General features: G+C 54.2%; 1 protein-coding gene across 2 annotated transcripts in view; it reads right to left on the reverse strand.

Annotated features, from left to right (window-relative positions):
* The window catches only part of AP2A2 (adaptor related protein complex 2 subunit alpha 2), a 78,467-nt gene that overhangs the window by 34,650 nt on the left and 23,244 nt on the right, over nt 1–20,573 (reverse strand). For both annotated transcript variants that reach the window (XM_074401886.1, XM_074401885.1), the window contains exon 2: nt 10,820–10,888. In XM_074401886.1, the coding sequence (XP_074257987.1) occupies nt 10,820–10,888 (69 nt within the window). The remainder of the gene's footprint in view (nt 1–10,819; nt 10,889–20,573) is intronic.

Genomic DNA, 20,573 nt, shown 5'->3' on the forward strand with positions numbered 1-20,573 from the left:
GAGGGACACAGGCTAGAAGACAGCCCAGCTATGCTGGCCGCTCTGCCCCCTTCTTGTGAAGGGCTGGGCACTCACACCTCCGTGGACAAACGCTGGCCAGCTTCTCAGGCTGGGCAGAGTACAGACGGGCCAGGTTCCCCGGGGAATGGTGTCTCGCCAGTCAGCCGGTCAGGGGGATGCTGCACTCTGAGGGGCTCATGAGAAACCCCTCCTTGTCAGCAGCAGACCCGACCTGGTTCCAAACTCCCTCCCTACTGGCCCACTTATCTGCTGGCTGTGCCCAAGGGGTCCCAGCACACACGTTCTCAGTGCCCGGCCTATCAGAGAGGGCACATGCATTCTCAGTGCCCAGCCTGTGAGAGAGAGCACACGTGTCTCAGTGCCCGGCCTGTTAGAGAGGGCACACGAGTCTCAGTGCCCGGCCTGTGAGAGAGGGCACACGAGTCTCAGTGCCCGGCCTGTGAGAGAGGGCACACGAGTCTCAGTGCTCGGCCTGTGAGAGAGGGCACACGTGTCTCAGTGCCCGGCCTGTGAGAGAGGGCACACGAGTCTCAGTGCCCGGCCTGTGAGAGAGGGCACACCACGAGTCTCAGTGCCCGGCCTGCGAGAGGGGACACACGAGTCTCAGTGCCCGGCCTGCGAGAGGGGGCACACGTGTCTCAGTGCCCGGCCTGCGAGAGGGGGCACACGTGTCTCAGTGCCCGGCCTGCGAGAGAGGACACACGAGTCTCAGTGCCCGGCCTGCGAGAGGGGGCACACGTGTCTCAGTGCCCGGCCTGCGAGAGGGGGCACACGTGTCTCAGTGCCCGGCCTGCGAGAGGGGGCACACGAGTCTCAGTGCCCGGCCTGCGAGAGGGGGCACACGAGTCTCAGTGCCCGGCCTGCGAGAGGGGGCACACGTGTCTCAGTGCCCGGCCTGCGAGAGGGGGCACACGTGTCTCAGTGCCCGGCCTGCGAGAGGGGGCACACGAGTCTCAGTGCCCGGCCTGCGAGAGGGGGCACACGAGTCTCAGTGCCCGGCCTGCGAGAGGGGGCACACGTGTCTCAGTGCCCGGCCTGCGAGAGGGGGCACACGTGTCTCAGTGCCCGGCCTGCGAGAGAGGACACACGAGTCTCAGTGCCCGGCCTGCGAGAGGGGGCACACGTGTCTCAGTGCCCGGCCTGCGAGAGGGGGCACACGAGTCTCAGTGCCCGGCCTGCGAGAGGGGGCACACGTGTCTCAGTGCCCGGCCTGCGAGAGGGGGCACACGAGTCTCAGTGCCCGGCCTGCGAGAGGGGGCACACGTGTCTCAGTGCCCGGCCTGCGAGAGGGGGCACACGAGTCTCAGTGCCCGGCCTGCGAGAGGGGGCACACGAGTCTCAGTGCCCGGCCTGCGAGAGGGGGCACACGTGTCTCAGTGCCCGGCCTGCGAGAGGGGGCACACGTGTCTCAGTGCCCGGCCTGCGAGAGGGGGCACACGAGTCTCAGTGCCCGGCCTGCGAGAGGGGGCACACGTGTCTCAGTGCCCGGCCTGCGAGAGAGGACACACGAGTCTCAGTGCCCGGCCTGCGAGAGAGGACACACGTGTCTCAGTGCCCGGCCTGCGAGAGAGGACACACGAGTCTCAGTGCCCGGCCTGCGAGAGAGGACACACGAGTCTCAGTGCCCGGCCTGCGAGAGGGGGCACACGAGTCTCAGTGCCCGGCCTGCGAGAGGGGGCACACGTGTCTCAGTGCCCGGCCTGTGAGAGAGGACACACGAGTCTCAGTGCCCGGCCTGTGAGAGGGGGCACACGTGTCTCAGTGCCCGGCCTGTGAGAGAGGACACACGAGTCTCAGTGCCCGGCCTGTGAGAGGGGGCACACGTGTCTCAGTGCCCGGCCTGTGAGAGGGGACACACGAGTCTCAGTGCCCGGCCTGTGAGAGGGGGCACACGTGTCTCAGTGCCCGGCCTGTGAGAGGGGGCACACGAGTCTCAGTGCCCGGCCTGTGAGAGGGGGCACACGTGTCTCAGTGCCCGGCCTGTGAGAGGGGGCACACGAGTCTCAGTGCCCGGCCTGTGAGAGGGGGCACACGTGTCTCAGTGCCCGGCCTGTGAGAGGGGGCACACGTGTCTCAGTGCCCGGCCTGTGAGAGGGGGCACACGTGTCTCAGTGCCCGGCCTGTGAGAGAGGGCACACGTGTCTCAGTGCCCGGCCTGTGAGAGGGGGCACACGTGTCTCAGTGCCCGGCCTGTGAGAGGGGGCACACGTGTCTCAGTGCCCGGCCTGTGAGAGAGGACACACGAGTCTCAGTGCCCGGCCTGTGAGAGGGGGCACACGTGTCTCAGTGCCCGGCCTGTGAGAGGGGACACACGTGTCTCAGTGCCCGGCCTGTGAGAGGGGACACACGAGTCTCAGTGCCCGGCCTGTGAGAGAGGGCACACGTGTCTCAGTGCCCGGCCTGTGAGAGGGGGCACACACAGCTGAGCACGGGCTTCGCAACAGAGCCCCTCCACTGGGAAGCCCAGCACCATGTCTCCTCCCAGCCCAGATTCCATCACGTGCTGGAAGCCGCCATGGACAACCACAGCCCAAAATACTGCCTGACCTCCTCCTACCTCCGGCCTGCTCCCTGTCACTCACTCAAAGCATCTCTCAAAGGAACAAACACCTGACAGGGGAGAGGACCGACAGCCCGACTGGGCTGAGTTCTGCGGGACACAGACACAGACGCAGACGCAGATGGGGCTCTCTCCCAGAAGAACCGACCGGCCTCTGCTCCCGCAGGACCCCAGGCCAGGCGCTGCTCCAGAGCTCCCGGCTGCTGGGAAACAGGCCCACCTTCAGAGGCTGAGCCCACCGGACCGTACGCTGCTCACGTGGCGGTATGCGCGTTCCTGGCCTATCCCGGGGCCGCAGCAAACAAGCAGCGATGCTCGTTCCACACCCTTGCCCGCCTCGGTGGGGGCGGGGGGGCAGACGAGCCCGCCAGCTCCCACGACAGGTACCTGGATGCGTCTGGCATGTGTCACCTGGGCACAGAGGGCATGTGAGGGGCAGGTCTGATGGCCCACACAGATCCGCCAGGTGAACCACAGGGATTCAGACCCAATCTCTGACTCCAAAATTCACCACCCAGACAAAGTGCCGTGGTGCCAGGTACGAGCCATTGCCTTCCCACGCCACACGCGCCCTTCCACTGCACACTCCGCCTCTGGACGGAGCCTCTGCACCTCTCTCAGTCACACTTTCTCAGCAGAAGGCATTGGGAGGACACGGGCGGATAAAGGCTGGAGCAGTATCAGAGGGTGTGAGGCCATGAGGCCACAGGTGAAGCCCTGTGGTCCGCACGTGACCTCACAGCCTCGGCCTGGCCACAACCTTCCCATGAGCCTTTCGACGTGACTGTGGTGCCCAGAGGGCTCCTTGACCACACCAGCACTCAGATTCCCTCTGCAGCCCCCATGCGACTAGCTAAGGATGGGAGGGTCCCGCTCCACAGCCCTTGGAGGGCCGGCACTTGGCCTGCCCGCGCCAGCAAACTTCCCTGCTCTTCGGCGGACTGGGTTTCCCTTTGCTCCAAGCAAGTCCAGCTCCAGCTCTCAAGAGGGGACTCTCTTCCGCCCCCGGGGGCCATACACAGTTCCTTCTTAGAGTCATTCTATCAGAGCGCAGCAATTCTTTATGAAAAACCTCCCTCTTCAAGCCACTGTGAAGTCCACCTCTCCTGAAAGGACCCAGACTCATAGAGCCTTCAAAACGCTAGTTTCAGTCCTGGGCTAGGATTACTTCTTTACTCTAGTGATTTCAAAACGTTGAGCTGAGGGTAACAGGAGTGCCTGCCTCCCTGGTTTGTGCAGATCAGAGAAGAGAACGGCTGGGAAGCCTCATCCTAAACCCTAAAATACCACAATTAAGGAAGGGCTCCAGCCTGAAAGGTGCAGCCACTTGCCTGTCTTGTGGTCTCAGACACACTCCTTAACCTCTCTGAGCCCAACTTCCTCAGCAGGTTATAAAAATGAAACAGCACACCACACACGGAGCTTCAGGTGTCTAGGGCAACGCAAGGTCACAACACAGGTTCGTGAGCACCATCTTTCGCCGACTCATCAGATGCACACGGACTTCACAGATGCTAACATGTGACAAAATACCCACCTCAGAAGGACTAAAACCTGCTGGCTGCTTTTTTTTTTTTTTTTGAGACAGTCTTGCTCTGTCAATCAGGCTAGAGTGCAGTGATGCAATCTCAGCTCACTGCAACCTCCATCTCCCAGGTTCAAGCGATTCTCCTGCCTCAGCCTCCCAAGTAGCTGGGACTACAGGCACCCACCACCATGCCCGGTTAATTTTTATATTTTTGGTAGAGACAGGGTTTCACCATGTTGGCCAGGCTGCTCTCAAACTCCTGACCTCAGGTGATCCGCCTGCCTTGACCTCCCAGAGTGCTGGGATTACAGGTGTGAGCCACTGTGCCCAGCCTGAAACCTGGTATTTTTTTTTTTTTTTTTTTTGAGATGGAGTTTCGGAGTTACCCAGGCTGGAGTGCAATGGCGCAATCTCAGCTCACGGCAACCTCCGCCTCCCAGGTTCAGACAATTCTCCTGCCTCAGCCTCCTGAGTAGCTGGGATTACAGGCACGCGCCACCATGCCCAGCTAATTTTTTGTATTTTTAGTAGAGACGGGGTTTCACCATGTTGACCAGGATGGTCTCGATGTCTTGACCTTGTGATCCACCCGCCTCGGCCTCCCAAAGTGCTGGGATTACAGGCTTGAGCCACCACGCCCGGCCCTGGTATTTTTTAATAACAAAATATCAAGCAGAATAAGATAAACCGGAGCATGAGTCAGGAACCAGAGCCTTCAGGCATTCTCTTGACCTGCAAATTGGGAAGAGACACCCTGACTGGTCACCAGCCATCTGGTCAGAGGCACTGCTGGCTCCACACTCTCCAGCCCCCAGAGCCTGCACAGGGCTCACATCCTCAGGGGCAGGGTGGGGCTCCTTCCACCTCCTCACCAGTGCACACCAGCTCCAACAAGTGTGTGGGACAAGGCAGCTGCTCGATCAGCTCCTGCCAATTACATCAAGGAACTGATAATCAAGCAAACTAACAGTAAAATGAAAAACAGGCTACCCAAGTGAAAAAGAAAAAAAATTCTGTCTTGAGACAAGGTCTCGTTCTGCCACCCAAGCTGGGGTGCAGTGGTGTGACCACGGCTCACTGCAGCCGCGATCTCCTAGGCACAAGTGATCCTCCCACCTCAGCCTCCTAAGCAGCTGGGACCACCAGCATGTGCAACCACACACGGCTAACTTTTCGTGCTTTTAGTAGAGGCAGGGTTTCACCACGTTGCCCAGGCTCGTCTTGAACTCCTGAGCTTAAGTGATCTGCCTGCCTGAGCCTCCCACGGTGCTAGGATTATAGGCATGAACCACCGTGCCTGGCCTATTTTGCACATTAATGTGCGCTACCTGGGAAACTCCTGAAGATGATCACTAAGAAGAATTTACCAGCCAGGTACGGTGGCTCACTCCTGTAATCCCACCATTTTCGGAGAGTTCACTCAAGGTGGGCAAGTTCACCTGAGGCCATGAATTCTTGACCAGCCTGGGAAACGGCGAGACACCGTCTCCACCAAAGGCTTTAAAATTTTCCAGGCGTGGTGGTGCACACATGTAGTCCTAGCCACTCAGGAGGTTGAGGCAGGAGGATCACTTGAGCTCAGGAGTTCGAGGCTGCAGTGAATTAGAATCATGCCACAGCACTCCAGCCTGGGCAACAGAACAAGACCCTGTCTCTTTAAAAAAGAAAAAAAGAAACGACCATGTCTCTGTAGAGTACGGTAACCCAACGGTTGTTTCGAGACAGAGGGCACACCTGGAACATCCCAGTGACCCCCCCGGGCTCCCTCGAGCACGGCAGGTGCACACAGCACTGAAGACCTGCCTGTGAGTCGGCAGGAGGAAGACACCAGCAGACCTGGCAGGGCCTGCTCGCCATGCTCCTGGCCCACACCACACAAAGCACATCCTTGAGATAGCGGAGGGAGAAAGAACCCAGAGGGGAGACCCCCTTTCACAGGAGTGGGGACAGGCATGAAACCTTCAGTCCACACACCTCAGGTCACACAACAGATGGCCACGCAGAACACCACTCATTAAAGGATCAAAATCTCAGGGAAGCCATCTGGGTCTACAGTTTTCTTAACGGCAACTACATACAGACTCAACTCTCTGAAGCTCACAGTACTACTGAAGAAACTCCACAGACAGACGTGACTACTAGACTCACATACTGGGAGTGACACTCACCTCTCCCGCTTCCTGCCCATCTGCACACTGTCACCTGGGGAGTGACCCTCACCTCTCCCGCTTCCTGCCCATCTGCACACTGTCACCTGGGGAGTGACCCTCACCTCTCCCGCTTCCTGCCCATCTGCACACTGTCACCTGGGGAGTGACCCTCACCTCTCCCGCTTCCTGCCCATCTCCACACTGTCACCTGGGGAGTGACCCTCACCTCTCCTGCTTCCTGCCCATCTGCACACTGTCACCTGGGGAGTGACCCTCACCTCTCCCGCTTCCTGCCCATCTGCACACTGTCACCTTGGGGAGTGACCCTCACCTCTCCCGCTTCCTGCCCATCTGCACACTGTCACCTGGGGAGTGACCCTCACCTCTCCCGCTTCCTGCCCATCTGCACACTGTCACCTGGGGAGTGACCCTCACCTCTCCCGCTTCCTGCCCATCTGCACACTGTCACCTTGGGGAGTGACCCTCACCTCTCCCGCTTCCTGCCCATCTGCACACTGTCACCTGGGGAGTGACACTCACCTCTCCCGCTTCCTGCCCATCTGCACACTGTCACCTGGGGAGTGACCCTCACCTCTCCCGCTTCCTGCCCATCTGCACACTGTCACCTGGGGAGTGACCCTCACCTCTCCCGCTTCCTGCCCATCTGCACACTGTCACCTGGGGAGTGACACTCACCTCTCCCGCTTCCTGCCCATCTGCACACTGTCACCTGGGGAGTGACACTCACCTCTCCCGCTTCCTGCCCATCTGCACACTGTCACCTGGGGAGTGACACTCACCTCTCCCGCTTCCTGCCCATCTGCACTCTGTCACCTGGGGAGTGACACTCACCTCTCCCGCTTCCTGCCCATCTGCACACTGTCACCTGGGGAGTGACACTCACCTCTCCCGCTTCCTGCCCATCTGCACACTGTCACCTTGGGGAGTGACACTCACCTCTCCCTCTTCCTGCCCATCTGCACTCTGTCACCTGGAGAGTGACACTCACCTCTCCCGCTTCCTGCCCATCTGCACACTGTCACCTTGGGGAGTGACACTCACCTCTCCCTCTTCCTGCCCATCTGCACTCTGTCACCTGGGGAGTGACCCTCACCTCTCCTGCTTCCTGCCCATCTGCACTCTGTCACCTTGGGGAGTGACCCTCATCCCTCCTGCTTCCTGCCCATCTCTTCCACGTCTCCACACTTTAATCTGGGATTATTTCCTTTGCAATTTCCTTTAGCCCAGGCCTTTTGCTAGGAAATTCTTTCCATTTCTGTCTTCAGCAGGTATTTTTAGCTGCATTCTTAAAAGGTACTTGTGTTGGATTCTTTCCCTGGTTGTAACTTTCCCCACATTTTGGGGTTGTGTAGAGTGCCCCATGCCAGGAAGCCCAGCAGCAAGTCAGGAACAGGACTGACTTGCTGCCACTTCACTCTGCCCTAAAGGGTATTCCTTGGGTAAGGGCTTCATCTTAGCATGGAAAGGGGTCTCTAGGCTTTGACTCTGAGCCCTCTAGACAAGGCACCTCAGCCCTGGCTACTGACACCTTAGCCGAAGCCTCTGCTGTGGGGCCACTCTATGCACTTGGGGTGTTTAAGAGCCTCCCGCTTCCACCCACAAGTGGACCCACCTAGTTACGACAACCAAAAATGTCTCCTAGGGGCTGGGCGCAGTGGCTCACACCTGTAATCCCAGCACTTTGGGAGGCCGAGGCGGGTCAATCACTTGAGTCCATAATCACTTGAGTCCAGCCTAGGTAACACAGGCAAGACCCCATCTCTACACAACTTTTTAAATGTTAGCCGGGCATGGTGGTGAGTGCCGGTGGTCCCAGCTACCTGAGACGCTAAGGTGGGAGGACGGCTTGAGCCCAGGGGGTTGAACCGCAGTGAGTGGGGATCACTGCACTGCACTGGACAGCCCAGTCAACACGGCAAGATCTTGTCTCAACCAATTACTAAATCAATAGAACAATCAATCGTTTTCTGCAGAAGGGCTGGTCTAAGTCAGCAGTGCTCACGCAGTGGCCTCATGCCACATGTGGTCAGTCAGTGAGCCACTGAGACAGCCAGTCCAAAGAGAGGCTCACCCTAAGTGTGACATACACACCAGACTCCAAAGACTTGGTATAAAATAACTCAGTATGTGGTTTTTTTGCTTTTTTGCCTTTTCTGAGATGGAGTCTTGCTCTGTCACCCAGGCTAGAGTGCACTGGCTTAATCCTGGCTCACCGCAACCTCCGCCTACCAGGTTCAAGCAATTCTCCTGCCTCAGCCTCCCAAGCAGCTGGGATTACAGGCACGCACCACCACGCCCGGCTAATTCTTGTATTTTTAGTAGAGACGGGGTCTCACCATGTTGGTCGGGCTGGTCTCGAACTCCTGACCTCAAGTGATTCAGCCACCTTGGCCTCCTAAAGTGCTGGGATTACAGGCATGAGCCACCACAACCGGCCATTTTTCTATTGATTACGTGACAGTGATATTTTAGATATACTGAACTAAATAAAAATATATTATTAACTTCATTTGCTTCTTTCTACTTTTTTTCAATGAGGATGCCAGCATATTTAGACCTATGAGTATGAATGATACTCCATTTCTACTTAACAGCACAGCTCTGATCATCTCATCTACCCACAGCTGGCAGGGGAGGCTTCAGGCAGCACTTTCTCAAAAACAAGTAGATTTTCTTCTGTGTCTGCTGCCACAATCCAGGGCACACGCATGCTCAACAAAAGCTAACGGATCACTGTAGGGGGGGCCATCCTCCCTATCTAGGACAGCCAGACAGACATGAAGTCTCCTTTGGTCCCAAAACATTTACAGAGACAGCTTGTAATTTTTTTTTTTAATTGAGACAGAGTCTAGCTTTGTCGTCCAGGCAGGAGTGCACTGGCGCGATCTTGACTCACTGCAACTTCCGCCTCCTAGGTTCAAGGGATTCTCCTGCCTCAGCCTCCCTAGTAGCTGGGACTACAGGTACGTGCCACTACATCCGGCTAATTTTCTGTATTTTTAGTAGAGACGGGGTTTCGCCATGTTGGCCAGGCTGGTCTCCACCTCCTGACCTCGTGATCTGCCCGCCTCGGCCTCCCAGAGTGCTGGGGTTGCAGGCGTGAGCCCCGCGCCCGGCCGGTGCTGGTTTCTTTTCCAGCAATTTCTATGTATGTCCTCACTTCCTCACAATTAGCACAGCAGGGCAGACCCCGTTCAACGGAGGCCCGGTGATGCCAAGAGCAAGGCTGGCTGGCAGGGGCTGGCTTTGTCAGGTCAGGCTCCCCCAGGCTGAGAGCCGTGACTGAGCAAGAGGGTGCCAGGACCCAGCCCTTTCAACCCAGTGCCACCACCTCCAACCGGCAACCTGGGCTCCCACGCTCCCCAACGGGCAGGTGGTGGTGACGCAGATCAGAGTCTCCATCTGCTTCCGCCCTTCACTTCTCACCTGTGCTCTTCTCCAGTATATCTTCTGCACACAGCCCCACTTCAGAATCCACATCCCAGAGAACCCAACTTGAGCTCGGTGGTTTCCCCATTTTACAGCTGAGAATAGACGTGCAGGCCGGGTGTGCTGGCTCACGCCTGTAATCCCAGCACTATAGGAGGCCGAGGCAGGTGGATCACTTGAGCTCAGGAGTTCTAGACCAGCCTGGCCAACATGGTGAAATTCGTCTCTATTAAAAACACAAAAATTAGCCAGGCACGGTGGCAGGCGCCTGTAATCCCAGCTACTCGGGAGGCTGAGGAAAGAGAATCACCTGAACGCAGGAGGCGGAGGTAAGCCGAGATCACACCACTGCACTCTAGCCTAGCCAAAAGAGTGAGACTCCATCTCAAAAAAAGGAGAGGAGGAGGAAAGGAAACACTGGGTATTTTCTCAAGCCCTCAAAAAGCACCCATCCCAGGAAACCCCAGGAGTCCCCAGGCTGTCTTCTGCCTGTCCCTCCAGTTCCACAGGGGTCAGGCTCGGCCCTCTCCCCGACTCACGGTGGCTGGGCAACTTCAGCTACACCGTGGCTAAAGTATGCCCGGGGAGTTGGGCCAGGTGTCAAACCTATAAAAATTAACTAAAAACTAAGGCTTGAAGGATTAACTGGGCTGTCACAAATGTCCCAAGGACTGAAAACTAAATCTCTACTTTACAATTCTTTGAGGATGTTCAGGGAAGGCACTCAGCGCACGCGGGCGCACAGAGAGGCCGTCCACCGACGCGGGTCAGCAGCAAGCGTCCGGTGGCGCCTTGCGCAGAGCGCCTCCCGTAGCTGGTGTGTGTCCTGTGAACCCCCAGCATGCTGGCCTGGTGGCTAAGGCTGTGGCACGCAGTCAGGTTTTAGACCAGACACCAGGAGCGGCCATCCCCTAACCAGCGCCACGCACGCCCTTCAAAACGAGCAGCCAGCGGCTCCATTCCGAACATTTCCTAATCCCGACAGAGCCCTGACAGAAACTGGGAACTTCACTCTGGTGTGGGCGGAAGAAAGGACAGTGTGAAAGGATCGGGTCCTCGCTCGAGAGAATTCACAGCAGGACACTGCGTGGAAAGGCGGAGCACGCTTACCTTTGAACTTCGATCTGATGTTCGCCAGTTCCTTGTTTATCCTCTTTATTTCTGCTTCTTTACTTTTGCCTAAAAAATAACAAAAAGGCGCTTTTATTTTAACTGATTTCTACAGAAACACCACTTCCTTGATAAGACCAGCACGCAGAACTCAGGAACGGGATGAGGCCCCATTTGGAGGCAGGAGAAAGTCCAAGGCAGACGCCTGCCTCCAACCCAGAGCGGCAGGAAGGGCAGCGGCAGGGCCGGGCCAGGGCCGAGCGGAGGGTGTGCTCAAGTCCGCACGGCCAAGGAGCAAGCCCTGAGCCCCCGGCCAGCCGCTGCTGCCCAGCGCCACTTCTAATTCTGCCTTTTCACCAAGTTCCGAACTCAAAGTACCTGTGGACGTTGGCCACAATAAATCACCATCGGCTAGTATTACAGCAGTTTCACTGCCAGAGGTCCTAAGAGTGCACAGTGTTACTACCATAGGCTTCCAGTTTTCTTTTATAACATTCTCCTCCACAGTTTCTTCCTGGATCAACTGCAGTCGCCAGACAGACACAGCCTCTGCACACACAGCCTTCCAGATTCGGCCCCGATGTGCCCATCAAAGACGGGCTGCCTCCCCTGTCGTTACAGACTCAACCCTTCTGTCTCACACAGTTCGCATACTGAAGCCCTAACCCCAGTGTCTAGCTGAAGATGGGACCTTTGGTTTAGATGAGATCACGAGGTGGGCCCTCATGATGGGATTAGCTTTCCTTTCAGAAAAGTCCCCAACAAACACAGTTAGGTACTAGTATCATTAATAATATCAGCAGTGCTCTGACCTACAGGCCCAAAGGCTAGCTTCTATCCCAAGTAGGAAAGACTGATCTATTCACCTATCTATTATAAAATCTAGTCATTTAAAACAGTCTTTCTTTTTGGCTTATCCATCCCCAATGGCAATCAAAATATCTGAATTTACACATTTCAATTTGATGTTCCTTATCTCAAAGCAGAAGCCAGGGATTTGCAATTGTTCATAGTCATAAAATGACGGGATGTCACGGCTACAGGTGCCTTAGTCTGCTCTGGCTGCCATGACAAAATACCCCAGACTGGGTGGTGGAAACAGAAGTTTATCTCCTCACAGTCCTGGAGGCTAGACGTCTATGACCCAGGTGCCGGCAGGCTGGTTTCTGGCGAGGGCTCCCAGCTTGCAGACCACCTTCTGTGTGCTCACCTGGCCTTTCTTTGATGCATGCTTGTGAAGAGAGCACTCACTTCTTCTTATTAGAAACCCACCCTTACGACTTCATTTAACCTTAACTGCCCCCTAGAAGCCCGACCTCCAAATCCATCACCCCGGGGTTGGGGCTTCAGCATATGAACTGGGTGGAGCCAGGGAGGCAACTCAGTCCACAGCAAGAGGGAACCTTCAAGGCAGACTGATGCACTTGTTCCCTCACTATGCACAGAGCACCCACGACTGCCCACACGCTGTGCTGCGCACCAAGGCACAATGACGGGCGAACACAGACGTGGTCTCAGCTCCCCCGCAGAAGACACAGTCCGGCAGAACACTGTTACTGATCAAGCAGTCGCACGCCTATTTGATGACCGTGTATCGTGTAAGGAAAGCAGATGAAACTCCGCAGGGTTACGATAGAGGGAGAAAGTCTGGGCTGCAGGGCAAAGAGTTGTTTGTAGGAACATGAGGGTTTTCCTACAAAATCTGACAAGTCCACTTTCCTAATATCCAGTTGTGACATCACATGTGCACACAGGCTTTCATCCACAGTTCCTGGCTCGTAACCCTGCCGATCTTGTTATTTTTCCCCAAGGCAGGCCCTAAGACCAACATTGGACTCTATCATCCCGCCGCGTTTCTGTCTTGGAGCTGGCCATAAGTAAATTCTCTGACCTACCCTGTCTGACTGTGGGTCACAAGACCCCCATCTTAAAAGGGGCCCTGCCCCACACCCTGGAGGAAGGAATGCCGCAGAGAAGCCGGGAAGAATCTGCACAGACAGGCCCTGCTGGGTTCAAACCACACCCTCTGGTCCAGTCCCATTTGTACACGGCTGTCACTCATGCCTATCCAATGAAGTCTCCATAAAAGGCCTAAGAGGACAGGGTTTGGGGAGTGTCTGGACACCTGAGCACATGGGGGTTCCTGGAGGGACATGGAGCGGTCACACCCCAGTGCCATGCCCCAGGCATCACTTCATCCACATCTTTCGTACTAGCCTTTATGATCAAATAAACATGTTTCCCCGAGTTCTGTGAGCCATTCTAGCAAACTAACTGAACCCAAGGAGGCGGTGGTGAGAGCTCCATTCACAGCCTGTAACCCAGGAGCACAGGTCACAGCCTGAGGCTTCTGACTAACATCAGAAGTAAGGGGCAGTCTCGGGGCTGCCCTGTGAGGTCTGACACTATCTCCAGGTAGACTGTGTCAAAATTGAATTGGAGGACACCCCGCTGGTGCCCGCTGCAGAACTGATTGCTTGCTTGCTGATGGGGAGAACTCCCCACACGTTTTGGGGTCACAGAAGTCTTCTGTGTTGCAGTGGGACAGCAGAGGAATAACAGCTCGAGGTCCTTTCTCAGCTCATACCCATGAAGTTTGGGAACTCTTCATTGTACAAAAGAGGCAAAACGCACATTAGACATATGACAAACTGTCAGTACATTCTAAATCTACTGCTAAATGGCCTAGGCTCAAGAAACGCTCGCATTTAAGTCACAAGCCAGACATGGGATAGAGAGGAGAGCACATGGAGCTTAGCTCTACCTGGACAACTGGGAAAGCTGAGCCTGAGGAGTACAGGTGATTTTAAAAGGGATGCACGTTTATCAAGTGCTGTAAAAACACAACTGTGAATCACACAGGGTAAGGTGAGCTGTGTGCAAAAACAAGTTTGTGTACATTTAAGTCACTTTTTATTCTTTTATTAAAAAAAAAAAATTAAAACCAGGTGCAGGGGCTCACGCCTGTAATCTCAGCACTTTGGGAGGCTGAAGCAAGTGGATCACCTAAGGTAGCGAGTTCAAGACCAGCCTGACCAACGTGGAGAAACCTCATCTCTACTAAAAATACAAAAATTAGCAAGGCCTGGTGGCACGCCTGTAATCCCAGGTACTTGGGAGGCTGAGACAGGAGAATCACTTGAACCGAGGAGGCAGAGGTTGCAGGGAGCTGAGACCACATGGCTGTGCTCCAGCTTGGGTAACAGAACAAGACTTCGTCCCAAAAATAAAAATAAAAATAAAAATAGACACAAGTTCACCTGGTGCAGTGGCTCACATCCATAATCCCAACACTTTGGGAGGCCATGGCAGGTGGATCACAAGGTCAGGAGTTTGAGACCAGCCTGGCCAACATGGTGAAACCCCGTCTCTACTAAAGACACAAAAAATTAGCCGGGTGTGGTGGCAGGCACCTGTAGTCCCAGCTACTCAGAGGGCTGAGGTAGGAAAATCACCTGAACCCGGGAGGCAGAGGTTACAGTGAGCCAAGGTCGTGCCACTACACTCCAGCCTGGGTGACAGAACAAGACTCTGTCCCAAAAAAATTAAAATTAAAATTAAAAAATAGATACAAGTTCTCACCACGGTGTTTGGGCTGGTCTCAAACTCCTGAGCTCAAGCAATCCTCTCGCCTCGGCCTCCTAAAGTGCTGGGATTATAGGTGTGGGCCACTGCACCTGGCCTTAAGACACTTTTTTGAAGCAACACTAAAGCTGACTATGAAAAAGCCCTTTTCAAGTGAGTCTTTGGTTTAAGGATCTACAGCTGAAGTAGAGGCTTCTGCACGACCCACCCGCATCAGAACACGGTACAAGCAGCCCCGCCAGGCCTGGTGCTCACAGGTCCAGAGGACAGGAGCTCATTCCTGCCCTCCGCAGGCACAGGGCCTACCTTGACCACGGCTGCTTCCAAAACTGGTCTTGCCTTCCCGGACAAGACAACCTCCCTCCTCCAGAACACCATGTGTCTTTTACCATACGTTTGCTGATAAATAAGGTTTAACATTTGCTGAACTGAACACTCCTTTGAGCCAATCCTAGCCTAGAAAACTCCAGATGGACAGGTGGTCAGAACAGGAAAGTCAAGTACCTATGCAGTGGCTCCCCACCCGGCTCCCTGACCCTAGCACTGCCCCAGGTGCTGGGCACAGAACAACAGCTTCTGCCCCCGGGGACCTTTAACAAGACACAGCCACAGCCAAAGCTCCTGTCCAGTCAGTCTGTCTTCCCAGCCTCGAAAGCTGCTCACAGCAGTGACCCCTGGGCAGGCCAGCGTATCAGATCCCCACTCCTCTCTGTATGGTGCCTGCCCAGCAGACGGCTCTGCAAGGAAGCAGAGCAGCAGGCCCAGGAGGATGCTGGCAGCCTGATGCCCCTCAGGATGGCAGGCTTTTTGGACCTGGCTGAGTCATGGTAACAGCGTCTTGGGAGCTTCTGCCACACAAAACCTGCAGGTGGCTTCAAACAGCTGGACTGCGCGTGGGTGAAGCGCTCTACACCAGGTGCAGTGTGCCATTGTGCATGTGCCTGTGTGTTCATGCCAGTGCGTGTGCACCACTGTGTGCACCTGTGCACTTCTCACAAAGGTGCACACACGTCGGTGCTGATGAGTCTCAACAGCGACCCAGTGCTCTCTCCCTGGCAGGTGCCCTCTACCCACCCAAACACCAGGGCAAGAAACCACTCCGAGGCGGGACTTCTGTTGTCCAGAATCAAGAGAGCTCAGATCTAACGCAGAAATAATAAAAACCTGGGGGCAGGGAAACACGAATAATACTAAATGAGCTAAATCAACTCTCCTAAGCGAGTCTACAGATTCTGTAAGGTTGTGAAACTACAAAATAAAACTAAGAGCACATAACTGATAGAAGTCACCACCAGGAAAAGCAAATAGTTAAACCTCTCTCCTCTGCGGAACAAGAGCTGAGACAAGCTACAGCTTCTCACCCACAGCTTTCTTTTAACTGCCCAATTTTCAACACATACACACACACACATACACACACATGCACACATGTACATACCACACACAAATACACACATTTACAAATATAAATACACATTTATACACACAAACACAAATACACATATATACACATAAATACAAACACACATAAACCAAATACACACTACACAAATACACAAATGTACACACCACACAAATACACACACACATACACATTTACATACAAATACACATATATACAAATATACAAACACATACAAATACACAAATGTACACACCGCAAATACACACATACACACACAAACACACGTAAGCAAATATACATATACACAAAAATATGCACATATACAAACACATAAACCAAATACACATTTATACACACACACACAAATACAACATATATACACAAAATGCATACATATACATAAACACAAATACACATACATACACACAAATACACAGGTACACACAAGCATAAACACAAATACACATATACACACAAATACACAGGTACACACAAACACACAAATATACATACATACAAACACAAATGCATGCACACACACACGCACACACGCACACACACGCACACGCACACTTTAAAGCCAGGGCAGGCCAGCCCCTGAGGGAAGAAGGGAAGAAGCTCAGTGTGGTGACTAGAGCGAACTATGGGGCCGGGCATGTGGGGAGGAAGCCCAGCGCCGCCCCTGACCCACTCTGTCATACCTCTGAGCCACACTTCCCTCAAAAGGAAAGCCACCGAGGGCCACACAACCTTACAGGATCATGTCGTGCGAGAGAAGGTAGAGAGCAAAGCAGCATAGTGGCCAGGCCTGAGGACAGGAGAGCCCGAGCAGGCCCAGCGTCCACAGAGGGCTGAGCATGAGGCAAGAACCAGGGCTGGAGAGGCCTGGCCCCAGCACCCCTACGGAGCAGAGACAACGCGAAAGCAGGGAAAAGGGGAGGTGCAGTAACAGCAGGCAGACAAAGCCCAGTCAGAGCCGAGACAGAGCCAGGACGGAGCCAGAGACTTCCAACTGCAGCTGCCAGAGCCCCCAGACCATGACTCCTCCGACAGTTCAGGGAAACTAATTTCACATAAAAATGAGCAACCAGGCCGGGCGCGGTGGCTCAAGCCTGTAATCCCAGCACTTTGGGAGGCCGAGGCGGGTGGGTCACAAGGTCAAGAGATCGAGACCATCCTGGTCAACATGGTGAAACCCCGTCTCTACTAAAAAATACAAAAAAAATTAGCCGGGCCTGGTGGCGTGTGCCTATAATCCCAGCTACTCAGGAGGCTGAGGCAGGAGAATTGCCTGAACCCAGGAGGCGGAGGTTGCGGTGAGCCGAGATGGCGCCATTGCACTCCAGCCTGGGTAACAAGAGCGAAACTCCGTCTCAAAAAAAAAAAAAAAAAATGAGCAACCAGGCCAGATGCAGTGGCTCACGCCTGTGGGAGGTAGAAGCAGGTGGATCACCTGAGGTCTAGAGTTCAAGACCAGCCTGGTCAACATGGGGAAACGTCACCTCTAAAAACACAAAAATTTGCCAAGTGTGGTGGCACATGCCTGTAGTCCCAGCTACTTGGGAGGCTGAGGCAGAAGAATTGCTTAAACCTGGGAGGCGGAGGTTGAGGTGAGCTGAGATCACACCACTGCACTCCAGCCTAGGCAACAAGAGCAAGACTCCATCTTAAAAAAAAAAAAAAATAGACTGGGCACAGTGGCTCATGACTGTAATCGCAGCACTTTGGGAGGCTGAGGCAGGCAGATCACGAGGTCAGGAGTTCAAGACCAGCCTGACCAACATGGTGAAACCCCATTTCTACTAAAAATATGAAAATTAGCCAGGCATGGTGGTGGGCGCCTGTAATCCCAGCTACTCACGATGTTGAGGCAGGAGAATCTCTTGAACCCAGGAGGTGGAGGTTGCAGTGAGCCGAGATTGCTTCACTGCACTCCAGCCTGGGCAACAGAGTGAGACTACGCCTCAAAAAAATAAATACATAAAATACAAAATAAGCAATCAGGCAGGGCGCAGTGGCTTACATCTGTAATCCCACCACTTTGGGAGGCCAAGGCAGATGGATAGTTTGAGTCCAGGAGTTCAAGAACAGCCTGGCCAACATGTCAAAACCCCATCTCTACCAAAAAACACAAAAATTAGCTGGGCATGGTGGCTTGCACCTGTAATCCCAGATACCGGGGAGGCTGAAGCGGAATAATCACCTGAACCCAGAAGGCAGAGGCTGCAGTGAGCTGAGATCACACCACTGCACTCCTGCCTGGGCTACAGAGTGAGAGCCTGTCTCAAAACCAACACAGACCATCCAGCATGACGACAGATGAGATGGTGGATGACGACCTGCAGGCACGACTGACACATTCAAGTCAACCACCGTGTCCTACGTTTACCAAAAACACTCTAGCAGGAGCAGCATGATCAGCGTGCCATCCTCTGCAGCTGTGATGGAGACACGCAGGTAACAATCTGAGCACTCCAGGGCCTGTCACAAGCTTTCCTGTGAAGGAGCAGAGCATGTTCCTGGCCAGGCGCCAATGCGTGCCACCAACACTACACTGATCTCCATAAGGCAGAGGGCCTCGCAGGAGGACTTCAACCACCCTCCTTGCCAGGAACAGATCTAGAAAAAAATCTTTTTAGATAAATTAGCTTGAGGGGGAGGGGCGGGGCTTACTGATGCGTCCTGAATTCAGAAATGAATTGTGAAAGGGTAAGGCATGAGCAAGGGTAGCTGACCCACAGCAACAAGCCCAGCCACACACAGAGTCTGGCCTTCATTAAAGAGACTCTGGCCGTGGCCACCCCACGTCGTCTCTGTCTGAAACGCAGCCAGCCCACAAGCACTGAGGGTCCCATACTTACAACAGTGAACTCTCACCGTGGACTTAGGAGCTCTGCTGGCTAATGAGTAACCCGGACATGCCACAGCTACTGGCCAAAAGCAAGTTCCCGTTTGCGCACCATGAAGTAGCCCGGACACCGTGTAGGGGCAGGCTTGGACAAAAGCTCCTCAATCTTTAGAGCTGTTGTCCCTGGTCATTCTTCAGGAACAGCATGCTGGTTAATGATTTCTTGTTTACAGGCTGAACTGATCAACAAAGAGGATCAGTATTCTGGAAACAGCCCAAGTTCCAAAACAAACAGCACAGGAGCCCGTGAGAGATTATTACAAAATACCAAACTACCAAAATCTTAGGTCCCGGTAACGTACAACAAAACCTGGTCTACAGAGTTTTCGTCTGTATGTAAAGTGATTGCAGGCTGGGCACGGTGGCTCACGCCTGTAATCCCAGCACCTTGGCAGGCCAAAGTGGGAGGGTTGTTTGAGCCCAGGAGTTCAACACCAGCCTGGGCCACTTACGGAGACCTGATCTCTATAAAAGAAAATTAGCGGCCGGGCACGGTGGCTCAAGCCTGTAATCCCAGCACTTTGGGAGGCCGAGGCGGGTGGATCACAAGGTCGAGAGATCGAGACCATCCTGGTCAACATGGTGAAACCCCATCTCTACTAAAAATACAAAAAATTAGCTGGGCATGGTGGCGCGTGCCTGTAATCCCAGCTACTCAGGAGGCTGAGGCAGGAGAATTGCTTGAACCCAGGAGGCAGAGGTTGTGGTGAGCCGAGATCGTGCCATTGCACTCCAGCCTGGGTAACAAGAGCAAAACTCCGTCTCAAAAAAAAAAAAAAAAAGAAAATTAGCCAGGTGTGGTGGTGCATGCCAGTGGTCCCAGCTACTAGGGAGGCAGAGGTGGGAGGATCGCCTGAACCCAGGAAGTCAAGGCTTCAGTGAGCCAGGATGGTACTGCTGTACTGCAGCCTGGGCAACAAGGTGAGACTCTGTCTCGAAGAAATAAAGTGATTCCACAGAGTCAGCCAAAAGCCCAAAACTGACCCAGCCCAAGAATTTCTGAAGGAAGCTATAATTGCTAAAATTACTGTTAAGGTGGTTAGCACAGCACTCAGCCAAGCAGACTCTGAAATCAAGCCTGGACTGGAATGTCGTCCCGTGTTTGACTAGCTACGTGACTCAGGGCTATAAACTGAACCGCAACCTGCCTCGGTTTCTCTTCTTCGAATAGGAGTACCATCCATGAACGAGCTGTGATGAGAAGTGCGAGATCAGGAGCGTAGCACCAGCCCACTCACGAGAAGCTATCGCCAAGGATATCCTCACACATTCTTTTTTTTTTTTTGAGACAGTGTCGGGCTCTGTGGCCCAGGCTGGGGCGCAATGGCACAATCTCAGCTCATTGCAACCTCCACCTCCCAGGTTCAAGTGATTCTTCTGCCTCAACCTCCCAAGTAGCTAGGATTACAGGTGCCTGCCACCACACCCTGCTAATTTTTGTATTTTTAGTGGAGACGGGGTTTCACCACGTTGGTTGGTCTCAAACTCCTGACCTCAGATGATCCACCCACCTTGGCTTCCCAAAGTGCTAGGATTACAGTTGTGAGCCACCGTGCCCAGCCAATTTCTCTGTTTTTAAAGGACAGTTTTGCTGGACACAGAATTCTCAACTGATAGTCTCTCTTTCAGAAACAGAGCTTTCCCACTGAGCTAGCTTATAAAATGACAAGCTCAGTAAATGGGACAGGTCCAAGAGCAGCGTGCTCCGCAGACGGCACTTCCTGAGGAGGTCCAGCCTTGATGTGTCCCTCCAGTGGCTGCTGGGCTGCTGGTTTTCCCAGCGGCCACGATTTGAAGGCTGCTGGTTTCCATGGTTACCACAGAGCTGGGGAGAGGAGAATGGGAGGAGGTCACGT

The sequence above is a fragment of the Saimiri boliviensis genome, chromosome 6 (genome assembly GCF_048565385.1).
Source record: "Saimiri boliviensis isolate mSaiBol1 chromosome 6, mSaiBol1.pri, whole genome shotgun sequence".
Classification (NCBI taxonomy): domain Eukaryota; kingdom Metazoa; phylum Chordata; class Mammalia; order Primates; family Cebidae; genus Saimiri; species Saimiri boliviensis.